Below are 16,334 nucleotides of genomic sequence, written 5' to 3' on the forward strand. Positions count from 1 at the left end.
TTGTTTATTTGGCAAAATATTTTAAATTACAAAGAATTGTTGTTGGATTTTAAAGAGTGTTTAGTCATTTTAGTTGAAGAATATGTTTATTTTACATTGGGAGGTGGGGGGGGGGAGATAAATGATTTTCGCTTATTCAGAGAACTGTTTTTACCTTTATCATTTTGGTGCGAGTCTGGAATCACCCCCTCCTTGGCGTAATTTCCAAAAATCGCCAACTCTTCACGCTACCGCGAGACGAGTTGGCGCGATTTCAACCAATCACACGCCTCAGACGGCAGAATCAAAAAAAAAAACTTTCAACCAATGTCTTGATTTGGCGCACTATCGCAATTTGGTGAATAAGTGGGCGATTCCAGGAATCACCCATCATTTTTTTAAACGATATCCTTTCGATTGTTTTATCCTTTTTTGTATGGATGATGTTGCAGCGGGATTTGCCGTTTATTTTAGATGGGAAGTTAGTTTTTACACTTAATATCTGAGGACGATTTTTATCCTTTGAGTATGGCGGAAGAAACAAATCATACAATATATGAAGATCTTTCAAGTACGCGAGAAAAAATAGTTAATGAAACAACTGCTCAGTGGGCATTACATAAATCCAGTTGTAATAAATACACGCATTCTGACACCAAACAGCTTAAAACATTTTCTTTTTACTAATTTTATCAACAAAAAGGTTCAAACACTTGATAGTGTATTGAAATTTTTCTACTTTTCAATTTACAAAGTTTGAACAGAACAACGTCTGTCGGGTCCTCTAGTTCAAATATAAATATTAAAAAATAGTTTTAAGGGCAATCATTATCATGTTGTTAGTTTTCTAGCTCTCTTTAAAAATGAAGCATTGCTGGTGAAAGTTACTCCAGTACAAGGGCACCCATATGGGGGGGGGGCAAGTGGGGGATCAAGCCCCCCTTAGAATTTAGAACTTCCTTGCTTTTAGTACTTTTTCTTTGCAAAAACGTAAAAACATTTTTTCTTCAGTCGTTACTAAATAAGTTTTTTAAAATGTCAAATTTTAATAACTCTTAACTGCACTGAAATCAGTTTCCATGGGGAAAATATCCTGCTTAAACCACGCGGAAAATATCTAAGCCCCCTTCTTACAATTTTGCATATTGGCGCCCTTGCTCCAGTATCTTTTATATTATTTCTGTAGCCTGTTTTTTGTTCCTACGCGAGATCTCCCTCAATTCTCGATCAATTTCTTTGATTTACGCCTCATTTTAAGCTTATTGTGCAGGCTAATGATGAAAAATAGACCTGCAGTCTAAAAATTGTTTTTCTGTGAAAAAACCTGTTTTAAAGTACCAGGTTTTCGGTTAAATTTATAAGTTTAACTTTCACTGTGATCGGCAGAGCAGAATAGCTCAATTGGCAGAGCGTTCGACTGATAACTAGAAGAACGATCGTTCGGGCTCAGCCCAGATGCTCCTGCATCGAAAATTAGACAAATATCATGCATTACATGAACACTTATAAATATTAAATAACACAAGTGAGGGAATAAATGAAAGAGATAGGAACGCTCCTTGCTGTTACAAAAACTTGGATGCAACCTGTAGCTCGATTCTTAACTATAAGCTTTTTCAGTAAATTACCGCCTTGCGTTCAATCTTCGAGTTGAACCGAACCATTGCTTCGGTCACTCGTCTGGTCTGCTAATTCTATATTAGCTACCAGTTTGTTTCGCACTCTTGGCTTCTTTAAGAGGTTTTCCATCTCCAGCTCAGTCACTTTCCTATGCCGGGCTGTTGAGTGCTAATAAGCACGAAATTGCAGTCCTCGGCTGGAAATGACTGAGCTGGTGGTGTATTTCACGTATAAGCTTTTTGTTTTGTTTTTAAGGCTTTGGCTTCAGTTAGAAAAATAAAGCATGATGTAAGCGAAAATATAAGTATCAGGTTTAAGATTTCAGACTACAATGGAATAATTTTTGTTCAGAAAAAAAAATTGTATACTAAAATGTAGATCTTCTAATGAGTTTTTGACCCTTAGGACAAATAAAAAAATACTACCCCAAATTGAGATTATGCTTTTCATTTAGTTAACCTATGAATATTTATTAGAATACAAAGTAAAACATTAAAATTCCTCCGTGTGGTGACCAGAGCAGAATAGTCCCAACATAGCCATGCGTGTCGTAAAAGGCGAGTAAAATAGCCAATCTAAGGTGTGAGGCACCGTGCTGATGGATGGATGGCATCTGGGTTGTATAATGTCTAAACAGTCCCCTCGAGGAACTGGGCGAAAACCTTGTTGTAATTTGCCTTGAACTCGCACAGGGTGGTTGTGCGGGTATTGACCTCTTACCACTGCCCAGTTCCCAGCTCCTTTGGAGCTGGATACTGGCTTGAAGGAGTGAACCAGCAACCTTGCTGCTGGAGGAGGTGAAAGGAGCAGGCCTGCAACCCACCGACTGGTGAGGGGGCACATCTGCAACCCACCGACTGGTGAAGGGGCATATCTGCAACCGACTGACACTGCAGTAAGGGGGCAGGAGGGACTCATTTATGCACAAAAATGCAACAGGTGCAGGCAGGAGAAGGGAGGCTGTTACAGAAGGCAAAAGCCACTGGTCCAGCCATTCCCGAGAAGGTAGGAGAAAGCAAACGTCCTTGATCGGAGGTTTCAACTCCTTCCCTTGCACAAACTGCCCGCATCTTGAAGAGTAAGGACTGGTCAACAATAGTCCTAAGCTCAAGCAGTGCATATGTTTAAGATGGCTGTTGTGAGAGAAACCTTCCTGTTGGAGAGGTTATCGCGTGACGACATTGAACATATTCAGCTTAAGTAAGACAAAACAACGTTAGAAGAAGCACAAATTTGTAAATTATGGCAGACACGTGTTTCGGCGTTACAGGGAACGCCTTTTTCAATGCAAAAAATAATGAGCTTATGGATGAAAAGACATCCGACAAAAGCCAATCTGCCGTAATTTACAAATTTGTGCTTCTTCTAACGTTGTTTTGTCTTACTTTACTGTTCAGCACAAAGGTATTTATTTATCATATTCAGCTTATCTTTCTAAGGAGGCCAGACCCGATTCTCTCTGAGGATCACATGCGGAAATGCAACAGGCTTTTTAACAAAAATAGTATTAGGAAGGCTTTTGGTCTTCTTACTGGAATTTACACCTTAAAGCGGCACCTTGCTATAATGGGTGTCACTATTGATCCAATTTACAGAAGTTACCTCTTTAAGGAGGAAACTATTACTCACACCCTGTGTGATTGTGAAGTGTTTTCTACCTATAGATTTTAACACCTTGGTCATCATTTACTTGAACCATGCAAGATTCGTGATATTCCTATTAGGTGTTTGCTGAATTCTGCTTCAGCTACTGGTCTGTTTTAAGACTTCTGTTAGGGGACTAATACCATAGACCTTTGGTCTCAGTATGTGGTTTGGTTGAGCTCCCCTTTCATTTATTTCATTTCAAAACATTAAAATTACTAACAATTTGATGGGTAAAATAAAATTTTTTTTTCTTCTTCTGGCAAAAAACAAATAGCCAGTCACATTTTTACTACATTCAAAAAGCCACGCTTAAAAAACGAACATAGTTCAACTGATTTTGTATTTAAATCGTTTGGTTAAATGATGAACAGGTGCTGCCATCTAAGCCATAATAGTTTAAGCAGCTTGCAATAACAAATTGTATAAATTTTCAAAAATAAAAACTTCTCTTCATATATCTTATATATTATTTCTGTGGATTATTTTTCTGTTGGTATGGGAGATCTTTCTTATTTCTTAAAGAAATTCCCCCTCATTTTAAAGCTTATCGGGCCGGCTAATGACAGAAAAATAGACCTACTTTCGAAAAATCAATTTTTCGGAAACGCACCTTGCTCTTGCATAACCTTGATGCAGCCTGTAGTTCTTATGCAGATTTTTTTATGCAAAATTCTAATACAATTTTCCAATTTTTGCACCGCTTTCGGTAAAAAAAAAAAAAAAAAAATCACAATTAAACCTGTTTTTTTTTTTTTTTTAAATAAAGGTCAAAAGCACTGGGCTTAGTTGTTCGGCTACAAATTAGCTGAACTTCAGGTCCGCTTTTATAGCTAATTTATATTAATATTACGCATTACAGATTAATGTTACGCATTACATGTATAGTGCAGCTTTGGTTAGTTCAGTTGCGACTTGACTATGTTTACCTGTTTTAGGGGAGTTTAGTGAAAAATAGAGGAGTTACTGGGTCAGATTTCAGTTGGAATATTTTTGAAAAACTACTAAGAAAGTTTCTCAACTCAATTTAGCACCAATTAATCCTCTCTATTTACTGAAACAGAGGAAAACATCGTCAGAGTTGGAGCTCAACTTCTTAGAGCCTCACAATACTCCCCCCCCCCCATAACATACAACATAAAACACACGTAAGGCAAATAAATGCGACGGGAATGCTCCTTGGCGTTTTGACTTCTTTATGCAGGCTACAGTTATTATTCACATAAATTGACTATTAATCGAAGGGTGTTCTTTCTTTTTTTTTTTTAAACCTTGACTCCGTTCAGATTACTAAGCATAATGTAAGCATTAAAAAAATATATTAGATTTAAAAATTCAGACCTCAAGGGAATCCTTTTTACTCTTCATTGTAATCTGAAATGCAGATTTCGCTGTTAACAGTTTTCGACTTTTTGTATAAATAAAAATCTACTATGCCAAATTGAAATTACGAGTCTCACCCAGTAAAACTTTAAGTATTTATTCGAATACAATGTAAAACATTAAATTTATTATCTACTTCAAAAGAAAGAAATCCTTTTCTGCTCCTCTGCTTTTGGCGAAAAAAAAAAGCATTTTGTCTATGTTCGAAAAATTACACTTAACAAATGGATTCAGTTAAACTGGTTTTGGTTTTGAATTTTATGCGTTCGCTAAAAAGAAAAACATGAGCTGGCATTCAAGCCGTAACGGTTTAAGCAGCCTGCTATAGGAAATTTTATCAACTTTCAAGAATAAAAACAATTATTTTCAATCTAACTTATTATTTCTCTAGAATGTTTGTTTCAATTGCTATGCGAGATCTTCCTTATTCCTTAATCAAATTCCATGTTTTACGAATAATTTTAAAGCATATCAGCTGGCTAATGACAAAACATAGACGCATGGGGGTTTTTTGGCAAAAAGCTTTTTTGCTGTTTTTTATTGCACACTGCTTCAATGAATAGCATTTGATAACATAGGCGAAATTGCTCAGTTGGTTGGAGTGTCATGCTTATAATCAGAGTCGCACCAGTTCGAATCCATGTCAATACATACCTCTTTTGTGTTTCTTTTTTTGTTGTCAGAGGCTCACATAGGCAGGTTTGTATTTGCCACAACCCGTTTTTTCACATACAGTTATTGCTTTTTCACGAGTCATATAGTCACACTTTTAGTGATATTTATGTTTGCATTGAAAATATGTACAACCAAAAAGTGAGCGATGATTACACTTTCACAACGTTGTTGCAACGAGGTTTTGTCGCTGATATCTTCAAATTACATGCCTTCTTTTGTACATTTACTTTTTTCCGTTTACTTAAATCCGTTTACTTTTTTTGATTCTTCTTCATATTGTTCTTCTTTGAAATTTTTGAAGGAAGAAATGCCACATGAAACGATTCGAAGCAGAGTGCGGAGCTCCGAACGGATCCACTAGTTTCTAAGAAATATGGCTCAATAATTTTTCTTTATATTGTACATTTATGTTATGGTAACCTCTCATTATAGCAACTGATTTTATTTAAACTACAAGGGCCATCATAACAAATGCTGACTGTATATATGTATATAAATATTTGTTTTTGAATAGCTAACAATGAGATGCAAAGAAAACATTTAATGTTTAGTGAACCCTAGTTTCTTAAATATACATTTTAGATAAATTTCATTTTGCCAGAGATGGAATGATTACTTGTGTGCAAGAAAAGTTATTTGCCCTGTTGTTTTTTTTTCTTTTTTTTTCAGAATGTAGCATAAACTATTCTAAATAAGTCAATCACTAGTTAAAATAAAAAAAACAAGGTGAAACAAAAACATGTTTGGAACTAGTGTTTAAAAACAATAAAACAACTATGTGTTAATGATAAAATGAACATAAGTGCACATTTTAAAAGCGAATAATTATTAAAATTAAAGAAATGAATAAATAATAAATTAAATGTGTAAAAAAGGTCTTTTAAGGATAAATATAATTTCTATTAATACATTTTTAGGAAATACATCAACTTAAATATAATCGAGGAAATGAAAAAAAAATGTCATTTAAAACTTTTACCCAATCAACTTTTTTTCAATTCTTTCTTACACACTGAAGAACTTTTCCAAGTTGGCAAAATTTTGTTTTACAGGCATATTAGTCACATGAATTAGGCACATGGATACTTTTCCTGGTTGTATAATGACGTCATATAGCTAAAAACCATCTATATTACAACAAGCAATTGAATGATTTTAAATATAATTTACAACTTTTTTTGCAAATAAAAATTGTTTGGGAAAGATATACTATATATTCTAATGCATAGAAATAGCACTTCAAGCATTAATTTCAAAAGAAAAGTCAGACAAGAAAAGCATCTTAGTAAGAACTGGTATATTTTACATGCTTCTGTACATGAGAGGGAATGAATGACATTTCATTGGTGCAAAAAGTAAAATAAGGAAAAAATATACTTTGAAATCTAGATACATACTAAAGGAGTAAAAAATGCTGCTTCAATGGGTTTCTCTGTGTACTTTTCAAACTGATCAAGGTTGTCATACAGTTTTAATGTTAAACTATCATAATTGCTTCTAACAACTTCTAAAACCTAATAAAAAGAAATGCAAAGATAGATAAAACTTTTAGATTTTTTTGAAGAAAATGAACAGCTTACCTAAATTAAACATTGCTATAAAAATGTGCATTAACTTCTGTAAGGATGAGAAGCATGTTTTTCAATTGCAAAAAATAAATAAATAAATAAATAATAAAAAGAAATAACTAATGGTAAGATGAACCAATATTGAACCGATTGAAAGTAAGTTTTATCTCGGCAAAAACAACCCTGTTGTAAAAATTTCCCCGCCAAGAAAACCTTTCACTCTTCCCCACAAAAAAGAAAGCCTTTATCTTAAACACAAAAACCCTCAGCCTTAAAAAATCATGATATTTAGTTTGCCCTCCAAGTATCTGCCAAACTATCATCCTCCCTGTTCTCCTCTTTCAGCATACCTACTTCCGTTAGAACCTCCTCCTACCTTCAACTCTTCAAAAATATGGATAGATTCTTTAAATTGTTTATCTTGTTTAGCGGGAAGCTTTTCTAATTGAGGTGGTTGCTTGGTGAGCAAAAAGCTTCCCGCCAAACTAGATAACCAATTTAAAGGATCTATCCATATTTCTGAGGAGTTGAAGATGGGAGGAGGTTCTAACAAAAGTAAGTGTGATGAAAGAGGAGAACAGGGAGGATGATAGCTTGGCAGATACTTGGCGAGTAAACTAGATATCATGACTTTTTAAGGCTGAGGGTTTTTGGGTTTAAGATAAAGGCTTTCTTTTTTGTGGGGAAGAGTAAAAGGTTTTCTTGGCGAGGAAATTTTTACAACAGGGTTGTTTTTGCTGAGATATCACATCTTTTTGCATTGATATTATTACTTTATCTGTATTTTTAGAATTGAGAATTTCAAGTCATAAGTATTCAATTGAAACAACGTTGTTTTGTGTTTTTAAGGAACAATAATGGCAAGCTTAATTTTACGTCATGTTATTTTCTTACCAGTAAGATTCTATGTTTGTTTAGTGAGAATTGGGCCGTTTAAATTTTATTGCAATCCTTGTATCCTCCCTGTTGCAAAGAAAACTGCTTGGATAATAAAAGACTATATTTTCAACTATATTGTTTTCAAGTATTTTACAACTTCGCAATAAATTCTATTACAGTTTCTTTTTTTGACCGATTATTCAACATTTTCATGAAGGCTATTTTTTTTTTAATGTTTTACAACTTGCGAGTTATTTTAATCTAGCTTTTCAGTTTTTATTTAATTTTTTCTTAATTTGTGGATTATTTTACGTTTTATGGGATAATTTGATTTGTTGGGTGATTTATCTTTCTTTTCATGGAACTCTTTGTCTTGTTTAATACCTAGTTTTGTTTAAAAGTTCATTAAAAGACAAAATAACGGATGTTATGACCAAGGAAAAAAAAGCTAAGTCTATAAATATTTTAAATTTGAATGTGTCAGAAGATGTATGCAACTGTACTCTAAGTCAAATCGTCGATATCACAAATTTGCCAAAGCGACTGCGTATGAGCGCGGACTTAAGTCATTTCAAAAGTCTTGCTCAAATTAATTGCAAAATTTTTGTCTGTTAACAAATTATTGCAAAAACACAGATATCCACACACATATTTTATATATTTCAATTCATAATGTGTTATGTTTGTGAAATATGCATTAATTTGGAAAATAAGCAAAACAATAAATAAGTGCTATTGTTCGCTTTCTATTACAAAGTTAGATGTATCATATTCATATGCGTACAGTTACATATAATATGTCATGCAAAATATTTTCATGGTTTAACCCTAGTTTCGCGGATATTTAAAATTTCTTCCCCCTTAAATATATCAAAGCTGAAAAACAGGAAGGAAAGAAATTTCGTATTGCCGAAACTGGGGGGGGGGGAGGGGGCTGTATTCTAATCTTAATCATTAATTTGTTTTTCTGCTTAAATATAAACAAACATGGAATCTTAAAACAGAAAGCCCAATGAGCTAAGTCCACGTGCATGCGCAGTCGCTATGGCAAATTTGCGATATCCGCGATTTAACGTCTAGTTGCAACTGTTGGATCTGTTTTATTAGTTTTGATTGAATTTCATTTCCCAAGACAACTTTTGAATAGCTGTTAGATCTGTTCTAATTGCAGTCAGAGATTTTAACAAACCCTATAAACTGAGAGTAAGTACATATGAATTTAGGGGAAATTAGTGATTTTCAAACTTCAATTACTCCGGCCCATGATGTCCCTGGGGTTTGAATTTTTGTATGTGTTCTCAATGCCCCCCCCCCCGAAGAATATGTATACAAAAAATCATTACCATAGCCCCCAGGGGGGCTGCTACAGTACCCCGGGAAGCTACGATTTGGGGGGTAAAAACAAGGGGGTAGGGGGTCAAATGGCACAAAAGGCACATCAGGAGGGCACAAGGAATGTGTGTGCGAAATTTCAGCTTGATTCCTCTTCTCATCTAGGCTGTCTGCTAGCCCTATCAAAGAAAGCAAAAAAAATTTTGAACAGTGATTTTCTAACTTAAATTCCTCCTCTCTCTGATGGTCCCGGGAATTGTATTTTGGTTTATGTCTTCAGGGGCCACTAGAGTTTGAGTTTTCCCAAAATCAACTCCGGGGGTCGTCATGAGGCTGAGATACAGAGGGGTGAAAAACCCCAACTTGTTCTGTCGTGTAAACTGTTCTTAGTCGCTTTTATTTTCTTTCGTCTTTCTTGGCGGTGGATTTGCTTTTGTTGGCTGCTGACTTTTGGTTTTCTTGGCCGCCGGCCGCGTCCCGTGATGATTATAACTTTATTATGACCAAAAGTACACAACTGAGAAAACAATCTTTTTTAAGTCTAAAACAAGGTTTATAGATTTCAATTTAAGTAATTAACTCATCAAAACTTAAATCTAGATGCACCGCCAGTATAATCTTTTAAATGATATTACTTTAACTGAAAACTCATCAGATGTTCTACAAAAATAACGCAAAATCAGCTACAGCTGTTTAAGTATTCACTGGTAGATCTGCCATTTAAATGAAGATCAAAAATCCCATAATACATCAACAGTAACAAGTATTGTAAAGATAAGCAGCAATAAAAACATCTATATCTTATTACGACATTTCAGAAACAGTTTATTTCAGTATACCAAAAGGTCAATTCAAAATATACTCTATAAATGTAGCTCAAATAAAAAAATAAAAAATTAGAAACTAAAAGTAAAACATCTTACTTGATCTTCGGTTAAAGCAGATATACCATTTTCAGTTAGCACAGATTCTATTTTTGGAGTGAAGTGATTAATAATTGCTCTGAAAATAAGGATATCAGAAAAAACTAAATTCAAATTTTAGAAATGTCTATAAATCTATTTTTTAAATGAATTTAAAGCTATGATATATTTTTAGTTATAAATGTGTTCAAGGGATGCATATAATAGTAATTCCTTGACATTTACAGATAATATGTTCCGGAAAACCTCACGCATTTCGAATCTACAAATATTGAGGTTACAAGAACAGACTATTTTAATTACATAAAATATGTCATCCTTATTAAATAAATCTGCTTTAAGAATGTCTCATCATTCACTGTAAAAATATGCTCACAATAAATAAATAAATAAATAAATAACTTTTCCAACTGTAAGAAACTTTTATATCCAAATGCAAACACTTTTGAGGATGAAATCATTTTAGTTAAAATTAAGCTTTAATTAAGGTTTATTTTTCTATAATGAAAAGTAACTGAGACCTGATGTTAACAAGGCTGTTCATCAACTTTGCTGCATATTCTTTCCATTCACCATCTGAAGTTGTGTATCTTAAAGCTGAAAATAAAAAAAAGAGTAATCAGACATTTTGGGAAAAAAACATTATAAATATTTATGAGTGTCTGAAGACAACATAAACCTGAGGAAAAGAAATGACAAAAAATAAAGTATAATTATCATTAAAATTCATTTATGATAACAAAAGACTATTTGAAACATTTTCAGCACTTTTCAATATGAAAGAAAATGGTGTTTTTAATTTGACTCAATCTTTCACAGATGAAATAAAATAACACAGCAAAGCATAGAATGCATTTAATAAATTATAAACTTCTAAAGACATGTTTCTTTCTCTGTGCCTGGTTCTTTTCAAAGTACTTTTTTTAGAAAATAAATACAAAAGTAACAACCAGCATCAGATTCAAAACCCAGCAAAGCTGGTCCAAGGGAATTTATCAACTCCCAATGAAAACAAAGAGCCCTTTTAAAATTATTCACTGAATTGCAAGTGACAGCTGCTTTCTCCTAACCTCAAATTTCAATATATTATTGATGTTTGTGGGAAATCAAAAAACACATTTCTACAAATATCTCCCACTCATTTTTTGAAGATACTGCCATTGACCTGCTCATGGTAGTATAACCCTCAAATACAAGAAGTGTTAATAATCAAACAGTTAATATCAGTGCTTTAAGATCAATGAAGTAACTGAGCAGTTTCTCTTACAGATTTTAAACTGAATTTTTTTATTTTTGCAATGTAATGAAACTTTTTTACTCCAGTTGAAACTAAAATTTAAGACAGCAAACTCAAAGTCAAATATAAAGTTGTTACAGATGTTTTCTGAACGATCAAATAAAAACAGAATTATATTTTAATTAAAGTTTGCTGCTTTAAACTGCTCTGATACTTGCACTGAAACAGCTTTTCAAAAATATGCAGTCAAACAGTTCTTTTTCTCGAAAATGCTCACTGAAATTTCTGTAGTCAAATGATACCAAATCTTTACAGAAGTAAAACAAGCTTCAGAGCACTACAGTATGTAGAGCTGTCTTGAGTTTAAACCAAAATAAGAATTTGAATCAACCAACAGGATGATTAAGTGTAACTGAATTACAAATGAAATCAAAAATAATTACATGACTTACTTAGTGAATATAAATTATCAAAAACAACATTCATCCTCACTATTTCATAGTACAATTCATCATAACATGAAGGAGATGGAAGAAAAGTATCACCAAAAGTAATAAACAAGTTTAAAACATTCATAATCTGGAACAAAATTGAATAAAAATGAAAATTAAAATTATTTGAAGCATAGGGTGATGATGTAATTTAAATGTAATACATTCATTAATTTATTACCTCAAACATACAATCAACATACATTTTATAAAAATTCTCTTTTGTTTTAAGGTTTTCACTGATTATTGTGATACTACTATAAAGGAAAGGATACTGATTGTGTATGGAAGGGAATATTCTGAAGGAGCAAAAAGAACAACAAATGCATAACAAAAGAATTAGTATCACTTCATATTTTGATTAAATTATTGCTGATGTGTTTTTAGAGTATATTAACCAAACAATGCGTCAAGTACTTTTGCTTAAATCTTTTATTTCTAAGTTTTTGAGATTTGCTTCTTTTTTAAATTTAACTTGTAAAATATCTAAATGTATTATTTTTACATAATATACATGTATGTCTCTGATAGTCACAACAAAATTACAAAGATTTCAATATGAGTCTGAATGGTCATAGAAACAGAATTTCGATGGCACCACAGGGATACATTTATGACGTGTTTCATGTGACTTCACTGAAACATCAATGCAACAAGTAATTTGTGACCAGTCAATTTGTAGCATTATGAAGAGGTTACTGCAACACCATTTTGTGGCATCATCACAGAATATCATTCCCAAGCCTGTTGATGACTTTACAGAAATGTTTCATGATCGACCCATGAGAAAGACCCTTGTAGGACTGTTACGGGACTTTCATAATGGTTTCATTTTGGTCAGTGCTATTAGCGGTAACATTCAACTGAGGAAGACAAAACAATACTCCACAAAAAAGCCATTTGTACATGAGAAATTTAAGATTTTTTTCATATCCTGATATTGAGATAATAGGTTTTCCTTATTTGACTGACGCATTACAATTATTGAAAATATAATAATACAATTATTAAAGTCAACAAAAAATGAAATTGCTTACTAGTTAGAAAGTCTGCCATGAGATACTAGGAAACTTTTCTTTGCATATCATTTGAAGTTAAATCAAAATTATTTCTTAATGCACTGCATTTTCAGCATTAAAACATAAGATCAATCTTTAAGAGGGGAAACCAAGCTTCGACAGGTCAAAATATCCACTTTATTAATGTCATAAAATGTTAGTAAAACTATTCAAGAATACATTGGCAAAATTTTAGAGAAGAAATTAATTACTTCTGATGCAATGAGCACTTAAGTGACTGTGCAGATTCGAAAATTTTCACAGCAGTTTTTTTTTTTTTTTTTTTTTCAAATATGTTTTTCTCGGATGAACTTTTTTTCAAATGAGTTCACCAATCATTCAGAAAATTTGTTTGAATATTTTTTATTCAATTATAATCTATATGAACCTAATTCTGGGATGATGTCAATAATGAAAATATATTTTTTAATGTAAGAAATGTGAAAAAAATCGTAGATTAACATGACATTGTAATCAAACACTTCAAACACATGCAATTTTCAACTTTTTTGATCACAATTAGGTTTTTGTTCTTAGGAAATATGTTTTTAACGAAAAAGAAAAATTGTAATGATTACAGATAAAAATTGGCTTAGATAATGCCCACAAGCAACAAACTCCGATGGTGCCCACCAACGGAAAACAGCTTCTAAGCTTCTAACTCCGCAATTTGTGGTGGAAATAACTTGAAAAATTTACAAAGTGTACTTCAAAAGACAAATAAAATATCCTTCAAGTTTGAACAAATTCTTCTCTGTTAAAAAAATTCATGAAAAATTTAAATTTCAGCCTCCTAAACTGGTTTTCCTTTTAAACAGTAGTAACTCACAGTATCTTATGTAGTTTCAGTATTTTACTTCTGTGTTTTTATTTGATGAGTTTAACTTAAAGTGTGATCATTTCTGATATATTTGTAAAGAAACAAACATTTTACAATTGCACATGCCACAAGTAGCCTGAAATCATAGACATTAAGTCTGCTATTTGCGAAAAGTTCTGTTTTGATTTGGTGGAAACAGTTTTAAAAGTTATTAAAACTACAAAAACAAAGGTAGTGTTAGAACAATATTCTCCCTACCTTTGTACAACTAAATAATTTCTGAAAAGCCCTTAGCAGATACTGAGATAACATATCAAACAAAATGCAAAATAAATTCTTTTGAAGACTTTGTGTTTCTCTTATGTGATGATTTTATCCTGATTTTGAAATCTTTGAAAATGAGACAAGCCTGAGCAATCATCAAAAAAAAAAAAAAAATCAATTTTCTCTCAATGAAAAAAAAAAAAACTTTTACAGTGATGCTACCTAATTTCAGAGAAAATATTTAAAAGATTAATTAAATGAAAAAAAATCGATATAGCCGATCTAAATTAGCTATGAATAGTAACTCAAAATGGTGACTCTAACTCTTCGGAGCAGTCTTTAAAAATGTAACACTTTTTAGTAGTTTGTTTCTTTATAAGTGAATTTGGAATTATATGCTCACAACTAACAAGAGATGACAGTGCACAAAATGTTTGAATTGCTGATAAGAAGCACACTATTCATTATTAAAAAGTGTAACAAGCTGATAGGTTACGAGATATCTCTAAATTGAACAGAATAGTTTTTTTTTTTTTTGTACTTATAAGATCAAAAATAATGAGTCAAATAATCACTTAAAAATTAAATCTGCAATACTTTTGCCCATCCCCAAAAAAATTAAGATCTTTGCATAAACATATCGAAAAGTAACATAGTATGGACAAGCATATTTATACAAACATACTTTTATGGAGAGATGAAATATGTTGCAATTTTTAGCTAGTAAACTTTCTTGTGTTGTAAGGAACTTGATTAAACAAATAAGAGCTATAAAAAAAATAAAATAACTTCATTATACATATATCTTTAAATTTCAATCTGAAAGAAAAACCATTTCTATAAATCAATTTCAATTACAGAGATTGCTTACACTTTAATTTAACATTCATATTTCTTCTTTATGCTATGCCAAACAGGCACAATCAACAACAGTCCAATAGGGTAACTTAAGTGGTCAGCACTGACCTCAGAGTTAGTTGAGCAGAAGTCAACAAGTTGGACTGTACACTAGTTGAATTTCACATAAGTCTTTCTTAAGTTAGTTATGCTGTTTTTTATCCTAAAATTTACAGCATCAGTCGAAATGAGCAAATCACTTGAAACAATTGCCCAATCGGGAACCCAAACACTTCTCCCTTACTAAGCAAGAAATAATTTCATATCAAAGGGCCTTGAATCTAGTTACGATGATGCTTTTGATGGGGTGATAGTAAGCAGAAAGATTCGGTTGTGGAAAGTTGGATCCAAACTTAGCAAGAAGCAAATTTGGTACCCAAAAGACCAATTATTTTTAGCATAAAGCTTTTCATTCTAAATTCTTAACCCTTAAAATAAGACATAACAAAGTCGGAAACAAAATTTATAATTTTTATAAATAATGCAAAAAAATAATGAAGTTGCAAAAAGCAATTTTTGTTGAATGACATCTGAAACAACAAGAGTTCTAACACAGCAGATTTCTAAATACATAGTAATGCATAAGTCCCTAAACAAACTATAAAGGTGAGTAGGGCATAGAAATCATACTGCAAGTAATATATTGTGTTGCAAACAAAATACTGTTGGAACTTGGGTTGTGTGATCAACCTAGGTATAGACATTGCCTGTGTAGAACATTACCTAGTCGTAACACATTTGAATTATTTAAAAATCTGAACAAGTTACAGCATAGAATAGTGTTTGTATCAACATAAATGTCTGAATTGCAGCCTTATCAGGCACTTAACTGTATGTACTATGATTATGTACAGCACAGGCATGAACATGGGTATTGTATAAAAATTGGGTATTATAAGTCAGATTTTGGTTATCTTGTAAGGTTTGATGTCATTGGAAAAGAGGGGGGAGAAATAAAAAGGAATGTCTAAAAATAGATTTTGCACCTGACAAGTTAAAGTGCATTTATCTATGTTCAATCGATCTTTGCAGGTAAAAAAAAAAAGAAAGTGTGAAAGGTTACGGATAAACCCCTGGAGGATTAATAGGGAGTTTACTGTATCAAAACCTAAAAGAAGCACGCAGTCAAATGACAAAAAAAAAAAAAAGTTCTACAATATTTTACTAAAAACATAGAAGTTTATTGAATATTAAGAATATATAACAAAATATAGTTATCAATTTTTAAACCAAGTAACAAATTTTGACATGAAAAACTACTGCAATTTTGGGTTGATGCGTAACACATATTTTTTTTAAATACAGTGGTGGTAAAAAAAATTGCATCACCTGTGAAACACAAACATTTTTAGCATTTATAAGTAATTATTAAATATTTAACGGATCTTGCATCATATAACATGAATTTGCATCAGTACATGATGCAAGCTATTGCGTAAGATTGCATCATCCTTCTAACTGTTATAAAAAAAAAAACAATTGAACGGTCGACGCATTCAATTACGATCTGGACTTATGAGTTGCAGTATGTCGAAATACGTTTAACTGACACCACAACGGAAGA

The 16,334-nt window shown here is 32.3% G+C and overlaps 1 protein-coding gene across 2 annotated transcripts in view; it reads right to left on the reverse strand.

Moving 5' to 3' along the window:
• Positions 1–16,334, reverse strand: part of LOC129231838 (armadillo-like helical domain-containing protein 3) — a 113,597-nt gene that overhangs the window by 10,255 nt on the left and 87,008 nt on the right. For both annotated transcript variants that reach the window (XM_054866220.1, XM_054866221.1), the window contains exons 21-25: positions 14,559–14,641; positions 11,693–11,819; positions 10,525–10,600; positions 10,004–10,082; positions 6,699–6,815 (exon numbers count right to left, since the gene is read on the reverse strand). In XM_054866220.1, coding sequence (XP_054722195.1) covers positions 6,699–6,815; positions 10,004–10,082; positions 10,525–10,600; positions 11,693–11,819; positions 14,559–14,641 — 482 coding nt within the window. The remainder of the gene's footprint in view (positions 1–6,698; positions 6,816–10,003; positions 10,083–10,524; positions 10,601–11,692; positions 11,820–14,558; positions 14,642–16,334) is intronic.

The sequence above is a fragment of the Uloborus diversus genome, chromosome 10 (assembly GCF_026930045.1).
Source record: "Uloborus diversus isolate 005 chromosome 10, Udiv.v.3.1, whole genome shotgun sequence".
Lineage (NCBI taxonomy): Eukaryota > Metazoa > Arthropoda > Arachnida > Araneae > Uloboridae > Uloborus > Uloborus diversus.